Source organism: Papio anubis, chromosome 19, assembly GCF_008728515.1.
Source record: "Papio anubis isolate 15944 chromosome 19, Panubis1.0, whole genome shotgun sequence".
NCBI classification, from domain to species: Eukaryota; Metazoa; Chordata; class Mammalia; order Primates; family Cercopithecidae; genus Papio; species Papio anubis.
The window spans coordinates 15,113,565-15,137,460 of NC_044994.1; the positions used below are offsets into that span (position 1 = coordinate 15,113,565).

At 37.7% G+C, this 23,896-nt stretch overlaps 1 protein-coding gene across 7 annotated transcripts in view; it reads left to right on the forward strand.

Annotated features, from left to right (window-relative positions):
- The window catches only part of RBBP8 (RB binding protein 8, endonuclease), a 118,153-nt gene that overhangs the window by 30,057 nt on the left and 64,200 nt on the right, over window positions 1-23,896 (forward strand). For 5 of the 7 annotated variants that reach the window (XM_031658735.1, XM_031658734.1, XM_031658736.1 and 2 more), the window contains 2 exons: window positions 2,624-2,666; window positions 11,476-11,571. In XM_031658735.1, coding sequence (XP_031514595.1) covers window positions 2,624-2,666; window positions 11,476-11,571 — 139 coding nt within the window. Of the gene's footprint in view, window positions 1-2,623; window positions 2,667-7,666; window positions 7,817-11,475; window positions 11,572-23,896 lie in introns of those variants that run through there. The other 2 variants (XM_031658739.1, XM_031658737.1) reach the window with 2 other exon arrangements.

Genomic DNA, 23,896 nt, shown 5'->3' on the forward strand with positions numbered 1-23,896 from the left:
GAACTAAAATAAGTAAGAATTAACATAGCAGTGATTTTTGTTAATGCAAAGGCATTGAATTCTTGCCTCATTTCTGAACTCTTACATTTGTTTTCTGTATTATACAGGCGCTTGATTGTTTCATTTCCTCCAAAATTTATGTATGAGTGAGTGTAGGGTTAATTGTAGCACAGTGCTTAGTCTTGTGAACACTATTTCCTCAATAGGTATCTTACGTTGCCAGTGTTACAATCCCAGATACTTTGTTCAACAGATTACCTGTTCATACAGGAGCTGCATTATTGTATAGCCTCATTCCTTCCGATGGGTGTGGAGCAGGATTAAAGCACACTTTATAGGGGTTCTAATTGTAGATTCCTAATTGACTTGGTGAATAGCAAATGCTAAAATTTAAACACACACACACACACACATATATATAAACCTGTTTCAGGGTGATCTACGTGACAGAACAAATACCTCACAGGTGTTGAATGCTTACAAGATAAAAGAGTAGTTCTTCCCCTGTTTCCCAAGGATTTTCTTTTGAAGTTTATATGGATTTTCTATCTCATTATTTCTTTTCTTAAAATGGTTTATGGCAAGAATCCATTTCATCTTTGGCTGCACTTTTCACTTCTAAAGGCAGAACTGATTGTTAGAAGTCAGCCACAATTAAAAACAAACAAAAAAAAAACCTGTCAAGTAAAATTTCACACATTTTTGAGAAGGGAAAAAATGTGTTGGATGCACCACAGGTTACAACTCTCTTATTGAAGGATGTTTGGGTTGTTTCTAATGTTTGGCTAAGACTGCTTGAACATTCAAGTACAGGTTTATCCATAACACTTTTTTCACCATCTTATTTATAACATTTTTTGTTCAAATTATAGAGCATAGAATCGAAGGTAAAATGTGTCATATCAGTTGGACATTTTCTAAAGGTGAAATTTGAGATATAAGGAGAAAATGTAACATCCAAAAAATTCTCCAGGGCCTTTATTTTTCCACGATATCTAGATTTCCTGGCATTAAATCATTACCATGGAGGGCAATAAGAAGAGATGTCTTCTTCATTAGTGTCTATGTGACCATGGTTGGGAAATTTATAGGTTTGTTTTTAAAATTGGTATTTGTCTAAATTATGTTGTCCAAAAGATTGTACCAAGTTAAGCAGATAAAGAAAAAATATGTTCTTAGAAATGATAAATGTGTTTGTTTCTACATACATATATGAAAAACTTTTCTGATTTATAACTTGATAGAATCTGTGAACTGCCAAAGGCACATAGTAAATATTCTTGGATTCTTCAGGAATCCGTCAACTAATAACTATTTATTGGTAACTAACTGCCACCAAATAAAAATTCTTGAGTAGATCTATAGTTGGGTAAATTGTAGAATATTAAAAACACTGATTGAGAAATTAAAGAGTAAATATTGAGGGCTTTTTTCCCCCTTTATGTTAATCACATTGCAGGAAGTAGGGAGCATAGAGAAAATAGAGGGCAAAGCAATATTCAACGAGAAAAAAATTTTCTAGTTTTTACTGTTTTAACAATCTTTGATTAAATCACTTTTTTTTTTTTTTTTTTTTGATACGGAGTTTCGCTCTTGTTGCCCAGGTTGGAGTGCAATGGCGGGATCTCAGCTCACCACAACCTCTGCCTCCCGGGTTCAAGTGTTTCTCCTGCCTCAGCCTCCCAAGTAGCTAGGATTACGGGCATGTGCCACCATGCCCAGCTAATTTTGTATTTTTAGTAGAGACGGGGTTTCTCCATGTTAATTGGGCTGATCTCGAACTCTTGACCTCAGGTGATCCACCTGCCTTGGCCTCCCAAAGTGCTGGAATTACAGGCGTGAGCCACCGCGCCTAGCCAATTAAATGACATTTCTAAATCAATGTTGGGTATTATAATTTTTCAATTTTGCTAAGTAATTGTTTTTGTTTGACTTATATATAGTTGCTAATGATGTATGTATTTTCGTATTTGTTCAGTGACTTTTTTCTTTTGTTAATTACCGTTCATGAAAATTAGAAATGTCACCCTGTTTTATCCATATCCTTCCTTGCAGTTTCAATGCCTGTCAGTCTGCTTTCTTCTCAATAACTACCTGAGTCCATAGGCAGTGGTCTTCTCTTATGTTTTGTGTCAGACTCAATTAAAATTAAAAATTCATGTAATAGATATCTTGAGATATAAAACATTCATGCCTTTTGTTAGGTACTTTTCTATAAGGAATTTTGCTCCTAGTCCAGGACTTCCTACCACAATCTAGTTTAATCCCAGAAGATTTGTGCCTACATAAACACCATTGCTGTTAGTAAATACACAGGCTATGTCAGAACATAGACCTTCATTTATAGTGAACTTCTAATTATATGCTTGCCCTGCTACTAGAAAAGAAATAATTTACTTTAGATGGGGAAAATGTTATTCCATTTGACTGTCACATGATAGACTAAAAGCAATATGTTGCAGATATGCTTTTGTGACTGCAGGATACAAGTAAGGGGAATATACTGTAAACTAATGAGACCTGGTTTATTATTTAGAGGCCAGACTGTTGTGACTTAATAGTGTAGCATTTGACTCATAAAGGAACTTTTGTAGAAGTAACACTTTTTCTTTTTACTTTTCAGGTTTACAAGTAAAAGTAACCAAGCTAAAACAGGAACGAATCTTGTAAGTATCAGTATGTAATACTCAGGTGTTATTTATAGAGCAGTTGATACTAATGTCCAATTTGACCTTAATGTCTTATTTATAAAAAAAAAAAAATTGGCCGGGCGCGGTGGCTCAAGCCTGTAATCCCAGCACTTTGGGAGGCCGAGGCGGGCGGATCACGAGGTCAGGAGATCGAGACCATCCTGGCTAACATGGTGAAACCCCGTCTCTACTAAAAATACAAAAAACTAGCCGGGCGTGGTGGCGGGCGCCTGTAGTCCCAGCTACTCGGAGGCTGAGGCAGGAGAATGGCCTGAACCTGGGAGGCGGAGCTTGCAGTGAGCCGAGATCGCGCCACTGCACTCCAGCCTGGGTGACACAGCGCGAGACTCCGTCTCAAAAAAAAAAAAAAAAATTAGCCCTACTTAATATGGGCCTTGGATAATCAGCAGCAATTTTTTTTTTCAAATTCTAAATTAAAAAGAATAATTTGATAATTTTAAGTATAGCCTTAGTTAATTATGTATGTTTACATTATAATACAACTTACATATGTAATCTTTTCCCATAAAATATTAAAATGACAATTGATCTGTAGTCTCATTTTGATTTGTCAGCGGAGTTCTTTTTTCAGCCATAATTAACACCTGGAATTCAACATGCTACAAGATGGGGAGCAGAATAATTCTGGAATTTCGAAACTCATATGAATGAAAACTAAATGGGCATTTTAAGACTCCTTTTAGGTAGTTTGAAATTACTCGAAGATTCCGTGAATTGTTTTGCTTATAAAGTTCTAAATGAGATCTGATTTTTTAAGTGCAGGAACAGATTTTACTCATGATTCTCTAGAACTTCCACATTCAGGAATATGAAACAGATGGCAGAGTAGAATATCAGCACCCATAACAAAAGTCAGTATCACGTAACTAATAATAATACGTTTGGTTTACAGTCTGTGTCTATGGGCTTCAGTTACTTCACTTTCTGAAAGCTTCCAAGGCTGTAACATGCCATCTGTGGCCAGGCACGGCGGCTCACACCTGTAATCCCAACACTTTGGGAAGCCAAAGCAGGCAACTTGATTGAGCCCAGGTGTTTGAGACTAGCCTAGACAATATGGTGAAACCCCATTTCTATTAATGCAAAAAATTAGGCACGTGTGGTGGCACGCACCTGTGGTCCCAACTACTCCAGAGGCTGAGGTGGGAGGATTGCTTGAGCCCAGGAGGCATAGGTTGCAGCGACCCGACATTGTGCTACTGCATTCCAGCCTGGGTGACAGAGTGAGACCCTGTCCCAAAAAAACAAATTAAAAAAGCTTTTTTTTTCCATTATAATCTGCAAATGAAAATTGGTAAATTTTCTGTTACACCAAAAAGTCACGTTTGGAAGTGAACTTAGTTGATTCAGGAATATAAAATCATGCATTTTTTTAAAGTTTTGTTTAAAGTGAAAATTTCTGGTTCTTCATAGCATTTTAAAGTGCGTTGTTGTAACTGTACATGTTCCTACCCTAAAGATGTTACTGAAAACCTCCTTAACCATAGAATACCCCTTTTTTGTGTTTCTGTGGCAGAGCTGTGTTTAGTACCCCTAATTGAGCTGTTTTTTAACTTAAACAGAAAACCAAATAATCCTTTTTTGAGTAATGAATGTAAGATGTACATTTTATTAGGTAGGATATTTTTCTACTGTGAAAAATAAAAACAATCAGAAGTGACTTTTACAGTAAGGAAAATTTCTTCTTTTATATGGAAAGCCCAAAGAAGGGACATTCTAGGACTGGTTAGTAGGTGACTCAAAGACTCAGGTTATTTCTTTCTTCTCTCCCATCCTTAGTATTTTGACTTGCTGTCTTATTCTTGAACTCACTGCAAAACGTTGGCTGTCACCATTCTAGTCATCTTCTGCAGAACATCCCTGGGTCCTCTTTCACTAATTACAAAAGTTTGCCAGAAACAGACCCCAGCAGACTAACCGAGAAAAGACGAGAGAAGACCCACATAAAATCAAGAATGAAAAGGCCAGGCGCAGTGGCTCACGCCTGCAATCCCAGCACTTTGGGAGGCCAAGGCAGGCGGATCACGAGGTCAGGAGATCAAGACCATCCTGGCTAACATGGTGAAACCCCGTCTCTACTAAAAATACAAAAAAAATTAGCCGGGCGTGGTGGCGAGCGCCTGTAATCCCATCTTCTCGGGAGGCTGAGGCAGGAGAATGGCATGAACCCGGGAGGCAGAGCTTGCAGTGAGCCAAGATTGCACCACTGCACTCCAGCCTGGGCAACACAGCAAGACTCTGTCTCAAAAAAAAAGAATGAAAAAGATGATATTACAACTGGTACCACAGAAACACAAAAGATCATTAAGGACCATTATGAATAACTGTATGCTAATAAACTGGAAAACTAGAGGAAATCAATGCATTTCTGGATACATATGACTTACCAAGATTGAATCAGGAAGAAATAGAAAACCCGAACAAACCAGTAATGAATAGCAAAATTAATCAGTAATCACCAAGTCCAGGACCAGATAAATTCACTGCTGAATTCTATCAAACTTACAAAGAACTAATACCAATTTTCCTTAAACTGTTCTAAAAAAGTGAAAAGGAAGGAATTCTTCCTATCTCAGTCTGCAAGACCGGCATCACCCTGATACCAAAAGCAGACAAGGATGCAACTAAAAAACTACAGTCCAGTCTCCCTGATGAACATAGATGCAAAAACGTTCAACAAAATACTAGGAAACCAAATCCAACAGCACGTTAAGAAGATAATACATCATTATTAAGTGGGAATTATCTCAGTGATGCAAGAATGGCTTAACATATGCAAATCAATAAGCATGATACGTCACCTCAATAGTATGAGGGACAAAAATCTTATGGTCGTCTCAATAGATGCAGAAAAAGCATTTGATAAAATTAAACATCCCTTCGTGGTTTAAAAAAACTGTCAAGAAACTAGGGCATATAATGAACAAACCTCAAAATAGTAAAGGTCAAATGTGCCCAAACCCATAGCTAACATTATACCAAATGGGGAAAAGTTGAAAGCCTTTTTTCTAAGAACTGGAACAAGTCATAGATGCCCACTTTCACCACCATTATTCAGCATGGTACTGGAAGTCTTAGAGCAGTCAGGCAAGAGAAAGAAAGAAAAGGCATCCTAATTGAAAACAAGGAAGTCAAATTGTACCTCTTTGTAGACAAGAAGATCTTATATTAGGGGGGAAAAAAAAGTTTTTGAGACAGAATCTCACTTCTTGCCCAGGCTGGAATGCAATGGTATAATCATGGCTCACTGCAGCCTCAAACTCCTGGGCTTAGGCAATGCTCCTGCCTCAGCCTCCCTAGTAGCTGGGACCTACAGCTGTGTGCCACCACGCCTGACTAGTTTTTAAACTATTCTTTTGTAGAGATGGGGTCTCTATATTGACTAGGCTGGTTTTGAACTCCTGGGCTCAAGTGATCCTCCACCCTTGACCTCCTAAACTGGTGGGATTACAGGCATGCGCCACAGCACCCAGCCAAAAAAACCTCTTAAAACTAATAAACACATTCAGTAAAGTTGCAGGATACAAAGTCAACGTACAAAAGTCACTGGTGTTTTTATACATAAATAATGAAATAGCTGGAAAACAATCAAGGCAATCCATTTATAATAGTTAGAAGAAACAAAATACTTAGGAATCAATTTAAGGAGGTAAAAGGTCTCTACAAGGAAAACTACAAAACATAGATGAAAGAAATTGAAGAGGACCCAAACAAATGGACTTCCCATGCTCATGGATTGCAAGAATTAATGTTAAAATGAACATACTTCCCAAAGCAATCTATAGATGCAGTACATTCCCTGTCAAAACACCAATGTCATTTTTCACAAAAATAGTAAAATTCCTAAAATTTGTATGGAACCAAAAAAAGAACTCGAACAGTCAAAGCAATCCTGAGGAGAAAAAAAAAAAAAAAACTGGAAACTAGTAACATCACATTGCCTGACTTCAAAATATATTACAAGGCTATAGTAACCAGACCAGCATTATATTGATATAAAGATATATAGATGAATGGAACGGAGTAGAGAACCCAGAAATAAATCCACATTATATGTCACGGCCAACTAATCTTAGACAAAGCTGCCAAGAGCATACGCGGGGAAAAGACACCCCCTCAGCAAATGCTGCTGGGAAAACTAGATAACCACACGCACAAGAAAAACTGAACTGCTACTCACAATACACAAAAATCAACTTGATAGATTAAAGACTTAAATGTGAGAACCCAAAACTGTAAAACTACTAGAAGAAAAAATAGGGAAAACTTTTCAGAACATTGGTTTAAGCCAAGGTTCTATGGCTAAGACTTCAAAAACACAGGCAGCAAAAGCAAAAATAGACCAATTGTACTGTATAAAAGTAAAAAACTTCTGCACAGCAAAAGAGACAATTGTGTCAGGTGACAACCCTTTGAATGGAAGCAAATATTCACAAACTACTCATCTGACTGGGGACTCATATGCAGACTATACAAATAACGGGGTGACAACAATAACAACAAATAATCCCATTAAAAACTGGGCAAAGGAGAGACACGTATCTCAGAAAATAACATATTAATGGCCAGTAGGTGTATGAAAAATGCCCAACATCATTAGTAATCAGAGAAATGCAAATCCAAACCACAATGAGATACCATCTTGCCCCAGTCAGAATGGCTGTTACCAAAAAGACATACAATAACAAATGCTAGCAAGGATATGGAATAAAGGGAACCTTCGTACATTGTTGGTGGGAATGTAAATTAGTAAAGCTACTATGGAAAACAATATGGAAATTTTTCAGTAAAACTAAAAAGAGAACTACATATGATCCACCAATTCTACTACTGGGCATTTACTCAAAGGAAAAGAAATATGTCAAATGGATACGTGCACTTATGTGTTTATTGCAGTGCTATTCACAATAGCAAAGATACGGAATCAACTTAAGTGTCCATCAACAGGTGAACTGGATAAAGCAAATGTGTTATACACAGTGGAATACTACTCAACCATAAAAATGAATGAAACCCTGTCATTTGCAGCATTTTGGATGAAACTGGAGGTCGTCATGTTAAATAAGTCATGCACAGAAAGACATATTGTAACTCATATGTGGGAGGTAAGAAAGTAGATCATATGGAAGTAGAGAATGGAATAATAGATACCAGAAACTGGGAATGGTGTGTGGGTGGGAGGGAGGTAGAGTCAGTTAATGGGTGCAAACTTACACGGAGATAGAAGAAATAATGTTTGGTAGAAGAATAGCGTGACTATAGTTAACAACAGTGTATTGTATTTTGAAAATAGGAAACCTGAAATACGTGTAACACATAGAAATGATAAATACTTGGGTGATGACTACCCCAAATACTCTGACTTAATCATTAACACATTCTATGTATGTAGCAAAAACTTCACATGTACCACATAAATATGTACAAATATAATGTATGAATTTTTTTTAAAGAATGGAAATATAACGTTATTCAGTAGCTGATAATAATGCCTTACTTTATTTGATCCTCTTGGCAACCTTTTAAAATATATTGTAATTACTCTGTACCTGTACACCTCAGGTAGCCTAAGATTATACATTTTGGAAGCATAGGTACGTAGCTAAATTCCCTGTGTAATCAGATAATTAAAGGGATCCTTTATTTACCACCCCTAGAATAAATTAGGTCTTTATATTGTGGTACCAGGAATTTGGGTTTATCTATGTTATTATAATCCCCTGTTCCCCAGTATACAATATACAGTCTTACCTCCATATTGTTAGAATAGCTGGATTTGGAAGCTATCTCAGCCCTTAAGGATTCCTGAAAGAAGCAGTTAGAGAATGAATACTACTAATATTTGTTCTTCAGTTGTTTCAGACGTATGTTTTGATGAAAAACTCTGCACGCAGCTAATGCTTTTACACAAATTCATTCACAAAATGAAACATGGTACTATTGACTGTTGGATGTTGTGAGGTTATTTGAAAAGTTACCCTTGAGCTTGATCAGCCTGATTTTTTTTCCCCCTTGAGATGGAGTTTCGCTCTTGTTGCCGAGGCTGAAGTGCAATGGTGCAATCTCAGCTCACTGCAGCCTTTGCCTCTGGGGTTCAAATGATTCTCCTGCCTCAGCCTCCCGAGTAGCTGGTATTACAGGCGCCTGCCACCACGCCTGGCTTATTTTTGTATTTTTAGTAGAGACTGGGTTTCACCACGCAAGGTTGGTCTCAAACTCCTGACCTCAGGTGATCCACCTGCCTCGGCCTCCCAAAGTACTTGGATTACAAGCATAAGCCACCACGCCCGGCCCAGCCTGATTATTTTAGACTGGTTGTGTACATGGACTACATCTGTTTTCTCTATTGTATATCCATTATTTACTAACTGATTAACTCTCTTATTAGCTAACAAATCTGATCATCCTAATTACCAGCCATTACTTAAAAACAATAACTACTTTCTGCTGAGGAAGTAATAAAGATGACATCTGCCATATTCAGCCAGCTTTATAACACTTACTAAGAAAATTCTCTTTAGCCACTGAGAAATTTAGAAATTCTTAGAATGTAGACTACTCACCTTCAGATAAACCCTTGTTTTCTTTAAAAAATTATTTAATTAAGAAATTTAAAGAATTGTAAAGACAGAAAAACATTTTCCAGTTGTGCAGCACTGTTTTCATACTTTCTATTCCTTATCACAAAGTTTCTTTATAGAGAGTATAACTCGAACATAATGTTTTGTCCATTTTATTCATGGTAGTTCCTATCTCTCCCTATAGATCCCCCCGCCTCAGCCCCCATATGTGACATTTGATTTCAAAGTAATGAAAAAATTGTTGTATGTGCTGCATAGGTATGTAAAAGAGACAGGAAGGTTTGTTATCTATCTTATTACAGTTACATTCTCAAATACAAGATTTACCCAGCTTCCTATGCCAGTTATATTTAAAATATTCAGTTACCTTAGAAAAACAGAAGGCCACCAGTTAGGAAAATGATACTGAGTTTTTAGTAAAATGCTGCTAATGACATTGAGCTTGCCTTAGAAATGAAGTTAGTGATTGGTGTAGTAATAACTCTTCCTTTGGATGAGGTCCAGGGTAGACCTGCCTTTAATATATTAGACACTTTTCGAAATTGCATGACTCTTTTTGCACTGTCTGGAATTCATCAATTTGCTTTCGTAAAGACCTTGTTAAATTATTTCTGCAATTAGTAAAAGCTCTTTATGTTACCACTTTCTTGACCTGAATATTTTAAGTAATTGAAGTGAGTTTTAACTTTAACTTAGGTTATTCATCTACATAATAGTTTAGCTTTAAGACAAATACTGTCATGCTCAGAGTCATTCTAAATAGAACAGTAATGGAATATATGAATATGGGAAAATCAGATAACTCACTACTATTACAGAGTTCTGTTCATCATTTAAGAAAAAACCCTTTGCTATTTTCACTCCTTAAGAGTGAAAATGTATATGTGTGCCTGTGCATGTAAATCTTCAATTTAATATTTACTGTATCGTATGGTACAGATTATTTAAGTTAACTATTAAATTTGAATACATGTTGGCAGTCTGTTTTAGACCATGACTTTAATCACACCCCCAGGCTTAGACAAGTTATCTGGTTATATTTGCCGAATAGGGTCAGTAAAAACCTGGTGTTCCTTCTGAATTAAATACATTTTCTAGAAGTATTAGGAAATATTTACTTATTTTTTAATTTTTGTTAAATGAGAAATGGCCATGTTAACAAGCTTCAATGATATATCGTTGTCTGTTATCTTCAAGTTCTCAGATGCTACCATAACCATATTTGTTGTATAGCAAGATGGTATTGCTCTTACATGTTTTTCAATTAATATAAACTGTTCAACAAATTTTTAAGAAATACCCTCTATATTTGATACCTGACATTTTGACTTAATTGTTTTACCCATCTATTTTGGTGCCAGTGACACTATATTCTAGCCACTTGGCACAATTGTTTTGACATCTACTTTTTATGACAGACTGACTTGCCACTCTGATTTGATATTTTAGGCTCTTCAAGGGACTGGGGAAAGGCATTTGAATCACAGTATTATCTCATATTTTCAGCTTCAAGACTATACAGAAAATCCCAATCAAATTTCTAATGGGTTTTCTTACAATTAAAATATGTGCATGCTTTATATAATAATGTGATTTTTAAAAATAATGATAGACGGGTAAAATATGACGACTTTGGAAGGTAATCAGGTTTAAGTAGAAGAAAATTTTAGTTGTCTTTGTTAGTTTTTTTCTCACTATAAAGTCATAATGGTAAACACTTAACATAGAGCCTACTGTGCACCACACTGTTCCATATCAGTACATACATTAATACTTATTCTTCAGACCTTTTGCAGTAGATATTAATGTATCCATACTTTGTGAGGCCCAGAGAGTTTAGGTTAATTGTATCAGGTCACACAGCTGGCAAATGAGCTGGACTCAAACCCATGTTGCATCTGGGCGTAGGGTTCATGTTCTTCCACTTCACTGTAAGCTCTGACTTAAAAGCAAGACCAGGTAAAAATTTTAAACAACACAGAAATTAGTAAAATAGGAAGTAGGAGTTCCCCATAATTGAAAGAGGTGATGTGAAACTGTGATTTACAAGATTTTCCAACTTGACCTTTTCAGTTGTTTTGTTTTGGTACAAGAAGTTCGTTATATAAACGCAGTGGAGCTCTTAGAATTATCCTGTTAAGAGTATTTTTATCTGAAAAACTTATTTATTTTTTGACCTTTAGAGATGCACAAAGACTAGAAGAATTCTTCACCAAAAATCAACAGCTGAGGGAACAGCAGAAAGTCCTTCATGAAACCATTAAAGTTTTAGAAGATCGGTGAGTCTGGCACTTAGGTCTTGAGTAATACGTGATTTCCTCCATAATAAGGAGTACATTGACTCTCATTTGTAATTAGTTTTGTGATTGAAAGTGATCTTTCCCACAGCCTTCTCTCACCTTTGAATGAATGCTTTCTGAAAATAAGGATCTAGTCTTAAAGATTTTCATTAATTGTGAGATCACATCAGTTTACCCTTTAAACGATATCTTTATCTGGTGTTTGCTGTAGCGGAAGCTCAAGGGTAGCAATGTTCTAATTCATTTAATGCTTTAATTCCAGTTTTACTTCTAGGTGGGTGGAAACTGTTTCACAATTCTGTTTCTGTCGTCTTTTCTTACTCTTGCTGTTCTCTTTTCTTCCTTGCAAATTTCCTCACTTTGAGGGAGTCTAGGGATTCTTCTTTCTGAGTATTACTGAGATAATATCATTTACTTCCATACACTGACTTCTTTCTTTCCCACTCCTATGAGGTTAACACTGAGGATTACAAAAGGCTTCCAGCATTTGCTGTATTCCCTTTTCTGAATTGTAAGTGCTATTTAGGACCCATAAACTACCTACCTACTATAGTAAACAATATTCCAGCCAAACATGGTGACTCACACCTGTAATCTCAACACTTTGGGAGGCTAAGGCGGGAGGATCGCTTGAGGCCAGACGTTCAAGACCAGCCTGGACAAACAAAGCAAGACCCTGTCTCTACAAAAAATTTTAAAAGCTGGGCGTAGTGGCCTGAACCTGTAGTTTCAGCTACTCTGGAGGATCACTTGAGTCCAAGGTTTTTGAGGCTGCAGTGAGCTATGATTGCACTGCTGCCCTGCAGCCTGGTGACAGCAAGACCATGTCTCAAAAAAAAAAAAAAAAACCCCACAATATTCCATACTTTCTTTATCGTTTCTGTTTTTCCAGGGCAGGCATAGTGGCTCATGCCTATAACCTCAGTTCTTTGGGAGGCCAAGGCAAGAGGATGATTGCTTGAGTTCAGGAGTTCAAAACCAGTGTGGCGGTATAGCAAAAACTCATCTCTACAAAACATTAAAAATTAGCCAGGCATGTGACTGCAGTCCTAGCTACTCAGGACACTGAGACGGGAGCATTGCTTGAGTCCAGGAGTTTGAGCAAGCTATGATTGTGCATCCACTGCAGCCTGTGTAGCAGAACGAGACCCTGTCTCTTAAAAACATTTTTTTCTTGATATTTTTGCTTATGTTACAGAAGGGCTGGGTGATTTGAGTTTGTCTCTACCCTTTTAGTGGTGAAATAATTTAATATTCTTCATATATGCAAACTGAAATTGAGTAGAGTACTTTCTGCAACTACGAACTCAATGGATGCACATTTGTTGGAATAGGCAGTGTATTGTGGAATAAAGACCTATGTGCTTTAGAATTACGTATGTTTTTGAATTCGAGCTTCACCCTGTGTTCTTAATTCAGATTCCACAACAAATATTTGAGTCCTTGCTGTCTTAGGTATTGCTCTAGGGGGCTGGGGCTGATATTTTTCCTAGTATGTCATGGATTAAACAAGATAGTGCAAGTAACAATACATAACAAGTTAAATAAGACTTATATATCTTAGTTGGTGAATATAATTTAGTACTCCTGTCTGTGCATATATTTAATTTTCAAAGGTTGGGAGTAAGCCATATGACAAACAGATGAGACAATTTCAGATTATAAATGCTATGAAGAAAATAAAATTGAATTATGTAATTGAGTAACCACAGGACCTGTGTAGAAAAAGAACCACACTCAGCTTTTCCCACTACTCATACAACATGCTTCAGACACCAGGTGTGAGGAGTTTCCCCTACCAACAAGCAAACAATTAATTCTACAGCAGACACTAGCTGGGTGTCCTCTTAATTCAGTTCCTACACTGGATATGGCATCAGGTCCCACAGGTTGAGGGCTTTGTCCCCATGACTGTGCCCTCCCCTCAATTCTGATGTCAATTGCAAGCCCCAGGTTGTTTACCCATGCTTTGGACAGACTCTAAATTGGGGTTCCTACAACCCCCTCCTCGGGTTATAATTACTAGAGTGGCTCACCAAACTCAGGAAAACTTTTTTTTTTTTTTTTTTTTTTTTTTTTTTGAGACGGAGTTTTGCTCTCTAGCCCGGGCTGGAGTGCAGTGGCCGGATCTCAGCTCACTGCAAGCTCCGCCTCCCGGGTTCCTGCCATTCTCCTGCCTCAGCCTCCGGAGTAGCTGGGACTACAGGCGCCCACCACCTCGCCCGGCTAGTTTTTTTTTTTTTTTTGTATTTTTAGTAGAGACGGGGTTTCACCGTGTTAGCCAGGATGGTCTCGATCTCCTGACCTCGTGATCCGCCCGTCTCGGCCTCCCAAAGTGCTGGGATTACAGGCTTGAGCCACCGCGCCCAGCCATATTTTATCAGTTTATTACAAAAAATTTGTTAAAGGATACAAGTCAACAACCAAATGAAGAGATACATGGGGTGAAGTCTGGAAGGATCCTAAACACAGGAGCTTCTGTCCCCGTGGAGTTGGGGTGCTATCTTAACTGAGACTTGATTGGCAAAAAGGAACTGTCCACTTGAAGAACTAGAGACAAAAGGAAATAGAACAGACAAATGTGAAAATCTAAAAATCTAAAAGTTTGAAGTATTTGAGGAACAGAAAGTCTACTGTGGTTCCAGCTTAATGAGTAAAGGGGATGAGTGATAGGAGTAAGATGGGAAATCTAGTGGGGCAACAACTAGATTTCGTAGGGACATAGGCAAAAGTTTGGATTTTAATTGTGATAGAAACCATTGAAGGGTTTAAGCAGGGGAATAACAAAGGGATATAAGTAGGTAGCAACAGCCTCTCTATCCAAATGGAAGTGTCAAGTAGATAGATGTATATGTGAGTCTAGAATTCATTCGGTGGATTTCTTAAGGACATGTTTGAATAGTAGGGGAAGAACGAAGAGGTCTTAGGGCTGAATCCTTTGGCATTCCTGATTAAGGTTTAATGAAGAATAAGGACCCAGCCAGCCAAAGATTGAGAAAGAGAAACTATTAAAATAGAAGAAAAGCCAGGAACATAGGGCTTGACCACTAACAATACCTTCTTTGCAGGGCTATTTTGAAATTTAAATGAGATAATGGAAGTAGCAGTACATAATAGATATTTAATAAGACTTAATCTATCTTCTAATTGGAAGATGATTCCAACTTTTTGCACTCTAGTCTGTGTTATATAACACAGCCATGTCTGGGCTATCTAGCTGAGAAGCCAGGGAACTAGAAAGCCATCTCTCCCACTCACTCTTTCCAGGTCAGCACTGGAAAGGAAATCATCAGTTACTTGTCTGTCGTGTGTTAAGACGCTTCCTTCTATTTTCTCTGGATATGTAGTGGAGGATTTCAGGGAACATGCCTCTCTCAACCTTTAACTCCAGCCATTGAAGAGCTTCCTTCTCTTATTTCACCACGTTTTTTCCATTACACTACTTTCTACAAGCAGTGAGGTTGCAGTGTAATGGCATTAACGCCGAGAGATTAGGAATGCTTTTTGTTCCGTGTAAAGAAAATGTTAAGATTGGCAGTAATAACCAAATACGTTAGCCTGAGTTCTCTGAGAAGCTAACGTCAGCAAGACCTTGGACACTGAAGAGATTTATTGGGAAAAATATCTGTAAGAAGTGAGGCATCTGGGAGAGCTGTCAGACCTTCGTGCCTCTAACTCTGAAGAGAGGGAAGAGGGTACTGTACTTTTAAGAGAGCTTTGACAAGGCTAACAGGGAGTCCTGGAGCCATAGTTACCCTGCTTTCCTCATTTATAGCAGGATCTGACTATGAGATCCCTGGTGTATTCACCTATGTGGACAGGTAAAGGATTTCACAGCACAGAAGGTGGAGCCAGGGATTTTGTTCTTCACAGTAGTAGACAATAAGATGACCGGGCCAATTCAAGGACTTGATTATATTGACTTCCAGTACCCTTCCTGTTTAGTTGTTCCTTAGCAAGTTGTTTAGGGCCCAAAATTACTACACTCAAATTTACCGGATAACATTTTCATTATGTTTTGCTTGAAACATTGGCTTAATACAATTTGGCTCTCCATTTCATCCCCAAGATAGTATTCTTCATCCTGCCCCTTGAAGACGTTGCTTTCCAGTGTCTTCAAAACACTCTTTAACCTTTGCAGTCTTGTACTTCCTTTTTAAGTAGGTTTTCTTCTCCAGGCCGTTTCAGAGAAGAAATCAGTGGATGAGTGCCTCATCTCCTTCCCATTAAATTACTTTCTTTTATGCAGTCTATATATATGTGTGTGTGTGTGTGTATATATATGTATATATATATGTATGTATATTTTTCCCCCTGTATTAGTCCGTTTTCATGCTGATATAAAGGATTGCCTGAGATTGGGTAATTTATAAAGAAATGAGGTTTACTTGACTCACAGTGCTGCAGAACTGGGGAGGCCTCAGGAAACTTACAATCATGACAGAAAGGGAAGCAAACACATCCTTCTTCACATGATGGCAGGAAGAAGTGCCAAGCAAAAGGGGGATAAGCCCCTTATAAAACCATCAGATCTCATGAGAACTCACTATCCACAAGAACAGGAGCATGCAAATAACCACCCCCATGATTCAGTTACCTCCCACAGGTCAGGCTTATGGGACCTACAATTCAAGATGAGCTTTGGTTAGGGACACAGCCAAATCATGTCATTCCACTCCTTGCCCCTTCCACATCTCATGTTCTCGCATTTCAAAACACAATCATGCCTTCCCCACAGTCCCCTAAAATCTTAACTCATTACAGCATTAACCCAAAAGTCCAAGTCCAAAGTCTCAACTGAGACAAGGCAAGTTCCTTCCACCTGTGAGCCTGTAAAATCGAAAGCAAGTTAGTTACCTGCTAGATACAGTGGGGATACAGGTATTGGGTAAATACACCCATTCCAAAGGAGAGAAATTAGCCTAAACGAAGGGGATGCAGGCCCCATGCAAGTCCAAAATTCAACAGGAGAGTCAAATTTTAAAACTCCAAAATGATCCCCTTTGACTCCGTGTCTCACATCCAGGTCACACTGATACAAGAGGTGGGCCCCCACCGTCTTGGGCAGCTCTGCCTCTGTGATTTTGCAGGGTACAGCCCCCTTCCCAGCTTTCTTCATGGGCTGGCATTGAGTGTCTGTGGCTTTTCCAGGTGCACAGTGCAAGCTTTTGGTGGATCTACCTTTCTGAGGTCTGGAGGATGATGGCCGTCTTATCACAGCTCCACTAGACAGTGTCCCAGTGGGGACTATGTGGAGGCTCCAACCCAACATTTCCCTTCCTGCACAGTTCCACATGGTTGAGGAGGCCTCAGGAAACTTAAAATTATGGCGAAAGGGGGAGTAAACATGTCCTTTTTCACATGACGGCAGGTAGAAGTGCCAAGCAAAAGGGGGAAAAGCCCCTTATGAAACCATCAGATCTCATTAGAACTCACTATCAAGAGAACAGCAGCATAGCATTAACTGCCCCTATGATTCAGTTACCTCCTACCAGACCCCTCCCTCCTGACTTCAAGTTCTCCCACCTCATCCTCCCAAAGTGCTGGGATTGTAGGTGTAAGCCACTGTGCCCAGCCAGTTGATATATTTAATTGTTAAAATTATGTCTTTTATTCGCATTTCTTAAAAATAGATTCTTTTCTCTTTAAGATCTATTCTACCTCTGGTGGATGCCATGCTGCTTTGCCATTTCTCATCCTAAATATTCCGTTGCCTTTCATTCCGTTCACCTTTACATCCTTAGGTATTTGGGCCTGTAATTCATTAGGTGGTATTAATTTGGTGGCAGGGAGTCGGTGTGGGATGAGGGGTATGTGGCTCATTGTTTTGTAGACTTGCTTTTGCTCACCTTTCTTCAAATAAAAATCCAAAATTTTCTCTGGGCACACTTTAAGATTTATCTCTTGTTTCATGAAGCTCCATTTAATTAAGCTGAAGATCTGTTTTTTTAAATACAGGAGTTAATTTGTATTGAGGGTTCACTTTGTGTACTTAGGCATCCAGTCCTAAATCTTTCTATTAATGCTACAGGATAGATGATAGATCCATTTTGCATGTGAGGAAACTAGCTGGCAAAGAGCAAAGAAACTTTCCCAGGATCACATAGTTAATACATAAAGTTTATATCTTAAATCTGATCCCCGCTCCCATTTTTACTATTTCATGATGCCTCCCCTTTATATTGTCTTAATTTTATTAGCGTTATGTAAATTAATTACGTCTTAAATGATCATCTCAAAGTATTTAGTGCCTGACCTAAAATTTACCAAAGCAGACACTCTGAAATATCAGGTCTTCAACACTGCCTGTTACATAGTCTGTTTTCTTGGAAGGTTTTTTGTTTTTGTTTTTGTTTTTTTAATTGTTGCTAACTAAATACTACCTTTAAAGGAGTAAGTAGGTAACTTTTGGTGAATAATTAACATTTTGTTTTAGTTATATGTTATATGTAAGAATGATTATCTAGAGTAAGCTTTAAAAATCTGTGAAAATTCACGTTTTGCTGAGGCCTTTAAAAAGCAACATGTATTTTGTTAATTTTTTTTTCTTTTGTTTGTTCTTTTTGTTTTGTTTTGTTTAGAGAGAGGGTCTCACTCTGTTGCCCAGGCTAGAGTATAATAGCACCATCATAACTCACTGCAGCCTCAAATTCCTGGGCTCAAGCGATGGTCTCACATCAGCGCCCCAAGTAGCTAGGACTATAGGCAAGCACCACACCATGCATGGCTAATTTTTTTGTTCTTATAGAGACTATCTTGCTGCATTGATCATAGGCTGGTCTCGAACTCCTGGTCTCAAGTGATCCTCCTGCCTTGGCCTTCCACAGTGTTAGGATTACAGACATCAGCCACCGTGTTCAGCCTATTTTATTAAAATTTCTAAACAGCAATTCAGCCTATTCTTCATAAAACAAAGCAATTCTTATTATGTTAATGGAAAAACACTGTGAGATATTTCAATGAAGGGAATTACCTAGTAAAAGTAAATTAGATAATAAAAAGTTCTAAGTTCTAATTTTATATGGCTCATGTATGTTTAATGATTATGTTTTATATTATATTTAATAATTATTATTATGTTTAATGAGTGTATTTATAGACCTTCCTTCAAGGAACTAAAGTATTTCACTAAATCTAAGAAACAGTCACTGTGCTGGAGAAGTAGATAGAATGCATTTTTTAAAAATATCTGAACAAAGAAGTTAAAACACAGTTGTCTAATAGAGTTTAATATTTTTTAAAGCATTTTGGCAGTCAGAGAGCTCATTTTCAGCTGTTGTTAAAAGGAAAATTGATACTTATAATCAGGAGATTTACGGTTCTGCAACTGTTTTTCAAACACTGAAGCAAGTATCCGCTTTTGTGTTGCTGTTATTCATAGATTTGAATTTAAACATTAGATTCTTCAGGAGACTTTCTCTAACTTCCTAGACTAGGTTTAGTTGCTGTGTGTGTTCATATATGCTGTATTTCTGCTGTAACAGTATGAATTATACTTTGTTGTAATTACTTTTTTTTTTTGGCCTGTCTTTCTCTGGTAGACTATAAGCTTTTTAAAGAAATGGCATTACCTTCATCACTGTTGTATTTACAGCACTGAGTACATTGTAAGTAAACAGTGAAACCATATTGAATGAAAATGAATAAATGTGAATAAATCTTTTTGGGATATAGCAAACAGTTGAGCATAATTGTTACTCTGGTAAGTTTTAGTAGCAAATGGAAGCTTTTATTTCTTCATCTCTGTGAACTGGAATAAACTCAGAATGCATATTGCTTTCTTCCTTTTGTGGAATTGTTCTTTTTTTCCCTTTACCTGTTATATAGCTACTGAAACTGCATTCTCTTGTGAAATTGGGAGTGTTTTTTCTTTAGCAGCAGCAGTGGAAGATAGGCAAGAGGAAAGCAATGGAACCATGCTGATGGAAACAGGAGCTAGCACGTTTTCTTACATCTATTTAAGTTTAAACTAGGATCAGCAATCAAAAATTGACCGTTTTTCACAGATACTATTATCAAGAATGGTAGGTGATAAGAAAAACTGAAAGTAAAAAGCTAGGGAATATTGCTTCATTTTGTAACCATCTAGCCAGTGATATTTTAAAACTCCCTCTCCTGTATTTGAAAAGTTACTGTTTTAGCTCTTCTGTTTTACCTTTCGACCATTTGTATATGTATTTAGGTCTTCGTTTTATATTGTTTCACTTGTAAACAGTTTCCCTGTTCTCATCATTATGCAGGAAGATACTAGTGTTTCTTACCCTTTATCACTCTTCGGCTCTTTATACCCTCTGCCTTTGATCAGCTGAACCTTTACAATATAAATATGGTTAAGGCTGACAATAGTTATATTCTTTTCTATTACCAGATTTCAGTCTTTTTTTTGTATTTTGTTTATAAGCTGATTCTAGAGAAAGTTGGAAAATAGTAAACTGAGTTTATTTATTGACTGTATAAATATTCACTGCAGAGCTAGGTTTACATTTCCTTACATATCTGATGTCATGGTCTTTTTGCCACTCAAGGAAATAGTTTCTAATTGTTTCTAATGTCCAGATCAAACACATTGTTTTTTTACTTTGTCCCCAATCAGTTGTTCAGATCAGCTCATAATTATGTTATGATAATGACTTATTTAAATGTTTTTTTCTAGAACTTCTCACTACCCTTTTTCATGTTGAGCCAAGAACCATGTTTCCTTACATTGTTAATATTATTTAATGCCTCAATTATTCTACTCATTCATTAATTTTTTTTGTTGTAGGTTTTGTTTGTTTTGAGGCAGGGTCTCGCTCTGCTGGAGTGCGGTGGCGCGACCTTGGCTCACTTCAGCATCTACCTCCCAGGCCCAAGTGATCCTCACACCTCAGGCTCAGAGTAGCTGGGGTTACACATACCACCACACCTGACTAATTTTCTGATTTTTTTGTAGAGATGAGGTCTTCCTATGTTGCCCAGGCTTGTCTTGAACTCCTAGGCTCAGGCGGTCCTCCCACTTCAGCCTCCCAGAGTCCTGAGATTATAGGCATCAGCCACTATGTTCAGCGAGTTCTTTTTCTTGAAGAAATATTTCTTGGTCTAAAAAACTTTCTGTACTAATTTAGGTCATTTACTTTCTAGACTATTCTGGAAAGCTGTCATTCTGGATTTCTCTTCATTAGATCCCTGCATTAATTCAGTTATTTCATTTCTCTCGTGTTAAACTGTCAACAAATACTTATGAACCACCTGTTTTGCTCCAGGCACTGTTTTAGACCTTGGGGATACACCAGTGAATGTGATCGATAAATGTGGGCCTGTTTTTCCTTTCTATTGGTTTTTTAAGCTGATTTTGTTACAGCTTACCCTCAAGTAACTGCTGAAAAAGAAGGCACAGGAAGTAAATTTTCAAACAGTCCTTGCATGCTTGAAAATATTTTTATTCTACTGTTAAATATAGTTGATATTTTGACTGGATATAAATTTCTAGCTTTAAAATAATTTTCCCTGAAAACTTTGAAGGCATTTTCTCATTGTTAGCATTCCAGTGCTGATACAGTCTGCCATTCTAGTGTTCTTTTGTAGGTAACAGATTTTCTTTTCCTTTCTGAAATTTTTCCTTATTCTGAACCTTCATGATGTGTGTATGTGTGTGTTTCCTTCATTGCACTGGACACTCAACCTGTTAACCTAAAAACTAGCATCTCAAAGTCTGGTAATTTTTTTCTACCACTTTCTCTATTTTTAAATGGTCTCTCTTTCTGGAGCACTTCTTAGTCAGAGACTGATTTTTTATTATCTTTTATTTTCTATTACTTGTTTTTCTTCCATGTTCTGTGAGATTTCTTTTATTCTCCAACCCTGCTATTGAAGTTATTTTGACAATCACATATGTAATATTCAATAACTTTTGATTATTTGTTGATTGTTGCTCTGTGTGTGTGTGTATACTCGTTTTATAGCTGTGTCATTTCCCGGATTTTTCCAGGAATGCTAGATAGCTTTTGCTTTTCCCCCTCAAGGTCTTTTTGTGTGGTAAAAATCTATATAACATGAACTTTCCTTTTTTTTTTTTTTTTTTGTTTGAGATGGAGTCTCGCTCTGTTGCCCAGGCTGGAATGCAGTGGTGCAGTCTCGGCTCACTGCAAGCTCTGCCTCCCAGGTTCACGCCATTCCCCTGCCTCAGCCTCCCGAGTAGCTGGGACTACAGGCGCCCGCCACCACGCCCAACTAATTTTTTAATATTTTTTAGTAGAGACGAGATTTCACCATGTTAGCCAGGATGGTGTCAATCTCCTGACCTTGTGATCCACCCACCTTAGCCTCCCAAAGTGCTGGGATTACAGGTGTGAGCCACCGCGCCCAGGCGAGCTTTACTATTTTTAAAAAAACAACTTTATTGAGATAAAATTCACATAACATACAGTTTACCCACTTAAAGTGTACAGAGGCCGGTGCACTGACTCACAGCTGTATTCCCAGCATGGGAAACCAAGTAGGCAGATTGCTTGAGCCCGAAAGTTTGAGACCAACTGGGGCAACATGGCAAAACCCTGTCTCTAAAAGTACAAAGTTAGCCAGCATGGTGGTGAGTGCCTGTAGTCCCAGTTACTCAGGCTGCTGAGGTGGAAGGATCACTTGAGCCCAGGAAGTCAAGGCAGCCGTGAGCGTTGATTAGGCCACTGCACTCCAGCGAAAGAGCCAGCCCCTGTCTCAACAGAAAAGACAAATGATTATCAGTGCTTGTATTGCCGTTTCCCTTTATAAAAAAAAATTTTTTTTTCTCTTGACAGTCTCGTTCAGAAGTCCAAGCTGGAGCACAGTAGCACAATAATAGCTCACTGCAGATTCTCCTGCCTCAGCCTCCCAAAGTGCTAAGATTATAGGAGTGAGTCACTGTGCCTGGCCTATAAAAGTTTTTTAGAATGTAATTTTTACTATCCTGAAATGAAATTTAAATAATATAACCTACCTACATGATAATTATTTTTTAAATATCACAACTATATAGAGAAAATTGATGTGTAGTATATCAGAATATAAATATTATGGGTATGTCTGTTCTAAAAGATGAATTGTTGAGATACTTGTTCCTTTGCATAAAATGATCATTAATGTGACTGATACAAGTATGTTTATTGATTCTAATAACACTAACTGTATTTTTCATCAGTGACATGATTTTTCAAAATTGTAAAGATTATTGGTAAATAGGAACAGTTCCAACAGACCTAATCATTTTTGTTTAATTACAGTTGTACTCGCTCCTAGTGTAACTTGTAAAAAGCATTTTATGTATGTGACCAGTAATCAGCAAGAAATAAGGAGAAGTGAATGACAGAAAAGAAAAACTTGCATGTGTAGCTAGGAGGTCAGCATGAATATCAGATGCCTGTTAGCCTTACTTAACTCTTCTTTTAGCGGTGAGTTTAAGCCAGACTTAAAAACCAAGCATGAGTGGAAGAGCTGGGGGCCCAGCTAAGGGTAGGTAGGAGAGCTAAGCATGTAATGAGTGCTGATGATGAAACTTACTGCAAGCCATGGATGGCTCCATAGGTTCAAGGCATACCATAGTTCTTACACTCCAGAGTGAGTGGTAGGGCAAGTGTATATATTTTAAGTACTCAGGCATTAGATTTTCACTGTTAACAAAATGGCTCAATGTAAGGACAAGACATGAAAAGAACATAGGAAGGATAAAATGAGAGTGTCTTGTTCTAAAGCAAGCTTGTCTAACCCACAGCCTGCAGGCTGCATGCAGCCCAGGACAGCTTTGAATGCAGCCCAACACAAATTTGTAAACTTTCTTAAAACATTATGAAATTTGCCATTTATTTTTTTAAGCTCATCAGCTATCTTTAGTGTTAGTGTATTTTATGTGTGGCCCAAGACAGTTCTTCCAAGGAAGCCAAAAGATTGGACACCCCTGTTGTAAAGCTTTACGGATCGATCTGTGAAGAGAAGCTTCTGAGCAGATTCCTGAGCCACATCCCTGCAGATTCTAATTCAATTGGTCATGGGTTGACTTACAAATCTTTTACCTCTCTTTCTCCCTCCCTCCCTTTTAAAGCTGCTTAGGTGGTTTTGAGAAATAGCCAGGTTTAGGGACCACTGATCTAACGATCTATTCAACATGTGTTTAAAATTATCTTCCCAGTTTCTGGGTGATCATCTTTTCTGTGCTTAACCATGTCCAGTAACAAATGAAACTGCTCCCTTCTTAGGTAACACATTCCATCCTTAAATACTGTAATTGGAAAGTTTTCTTTATACTAGGTGGATATCTGTAGAATTGCTACCCATTGGTCCTAGTTTTAGTCCTTTA